General features: G+C 38.9%; 1 protein-coding gene across 1 annotated transcript; it reads left to right on the forward strand.

Moving 5' to 3' along the window:
- Positions 1-236: 236 nt before the first annotated feature.
- LOC103952337 (berberine bridge enzyme-like 8) lies at positions 237-2072 on the forward strand. The gene is given in 2 exon segments (XM_048582838.1): positions 237-972; positions 975-2072. Coding segments are annotated over 2 exon segments (1620 nt in total). The 5' UTR covers positions 237-284; the 3' UTR covers positions 1907-2072.
- Positions 2073-2369: the final 297 nt, after the last annotated feature.

Consider the following 2369-nt stretch of genomic DNA (forward strand, 5'->3'; position numbering starts at 1 on the left):
TCCTTTATAAATACGGAATTGGATCCTATCCGAGGCAATGCCTCGGGATCCTCTTGATCGGACAACACAGACCGTTAGATTTTGATCTAACAGCTACAAACAAAAAGATTCCTCAAAAAGTTATAATAATTGTAGTCGTTGGATTAAAATTCAACGACCCTGTGTTATCCAATTAGAGCATTCGAGGCATTGCCTCGAAGAGGATCCAATTCCTATAAATACCAACCCACATCTAGAGATAGGTCATATACATACAAACGAAAAACAATTTCCATTCAAAATATATGCTACAAATGGCAATTCCAAGGCTTCCACATATCTTACAACTTTTAGTTCTTTTGGTTCTATCTACTTCATGGGCAACTTCAGCTGATCCTGAGAACTTTGTTCATTGCCTTCTAAACCATTCCAAACCTTCTTACCCAATTGCCCCAGCAATTTACTCTCCCAACAATGCTTCCTACTCATCCGTTTTGGAATCTTACATCCGAAACCTCCGATTCAACACATCTACAACCCGAAAACCCTTCCTCATCCTCACTGCATTGCATGAGTCCCACGTGCAAATATCCGTTGTTTGTGCCCAGATCCATAACTTGCAAATGAAGATTAGAAGTGGAGGCCATGATTACGAGGGTGTCTCGTACGTGGCTGAAGTTCCATTCTTCATCCTCGACATGTTTAATCTTCGGTCCATCCACGTAGACATCAAATCCGAGACTGCATGGGTCCAGGCGGGGGCTACTCTTGGTGAAGTTTACTATAGAATTGCCGAGAAAAGCAAAACCCATGGCTTTCCCGCTGGTGTTTGCCCTACAGTTGGCGTTGGAGGCCATTTCAGTGGCGGTGGATATGGTAATATGATGAGAAAGTACGGCTTGTCAGTTGACAACATAGTTGATGCACAACTTGTGAATGTGCATGGTGAACTTCTCGACCGAAAATCAATGGGAGAAGACCTTTTTTGGGCGTTACAGGAGGCGGAGGAGCCAGCTTTGGAGTTGTGATCGCGTATAAAATTAATCTTGTACGCGTTCCAGAAATAGTTACTGTTTTCAGGGTTTCAAGAATCCTGGAACAAAATGCGACAGACATTGTCTACCGTTGGCAATATATCGCGGATAAGCTTGACGATGACTTGTTCATCAGGCTTACCATGGATGTTGTAAATGGTACTAGTTCAAATAATAGTGGAGGAAACAATAAGACTCTTAGGGCTTCATTTATTGCCATGTTTCTCGGAGACTCTGAGAGGCTCCTTTCAATCATGAACAAGAGCTTCCCTGAATTGGGTTTGAAGCAATCTGATTGCGCCGAAATGAGCTGGGCTCAATCTGTGCTTTTCTGGACGAGCTTCCCAACTGGGACAGCTACTGAAGCTTTGCTTTCTAGAACACCTCAAGTTCTTACACGCTTGAAGAGAAAATCAGACTATGTCAAAAAACCAATTCCAAAAACTGGTTTGAAGTGGATTTTTCAGAAAATGATTGAGCTTGAGGCACCAATGTTGACCTTTAACCCCTACGGCGGAAAAATGAGTGAGATATCGGCGTCGGCAACTCCATTTCCTCATAGAGCTGGGAATCTTTGGAAGGTTCAGTATGCAACAAACTGGGACATACTAGGGACCAAGGCAGCAGATCATTATATTGAATTGACAAGAAAGCTCCACATGTACATGACTCCTTTTGTTTCAAAAAATCCAAGGGAAGCCTTTTACAACTACAAGGATCTTGACATTGGGATCAACCATAATGCTAATGGCATTTCAAGCTATTTGGAGGGGAGAGTTTATGGCATTAAGTACTTCAAGCATAACTTTGATAGGTTGGTGAATGTGAAGACCAAGGTCGATCCTGGTAATTTCTTTAGGAATGAACAAAGTATCCCAACTCTTCCACACTAAAGAGGAAATAGTTATAACTAGCATTATGATTGATTTGGTCATTGTTTAGCTTGTTTGTTATGTTTTTTTTATGTATATCTTTAATATTGTTTGTAAAATAAAAAATTGTACTCTATGTTTTAATCAGCCAAAGAAATAAAGAAGAAGAAAGATATTGCTTCCAATATTCCAATTTATTAGTACTTAATTATTACAAGTTTCAATAAAAATCACTCCAAAAATTGAAAAATTAGTAGGTTTTTCGGGGTTTCACTTTTCTATCTTCTTGTTAAAAAATTTACATGTTCATTTAAAGACATTCCGTCATACAAATTTAGTGGGGACTAATTGTCTTTTTTCTAACTTGCTTTGATCAACGTGTTGTAAAGTTGAAGGCAATATTAATAGTGATTAGTAATGTAGATAAGTAAATTGTAATTAAATTATAGAACTTTGACACAACAACAGTTGTAATTAGATTATA

The sequence above is a fragment of a genome, unplaced genomic scaffold (genome assembly GCF_019419815.1).
Source record: "Pyrus x bretschneideri cultivar Hongxiangsu unplaced genomic scaffold, Pyrus_bretschneideri_v1 Contig19, whole genome shotgun sequence".
Lineage (NCBI taxonomy): Eukaryota > Viridiplantae > Streptophyta > Magnoliopsida > Rosales > Rosaceae > Pyrus > Pyrus x bretschneideri.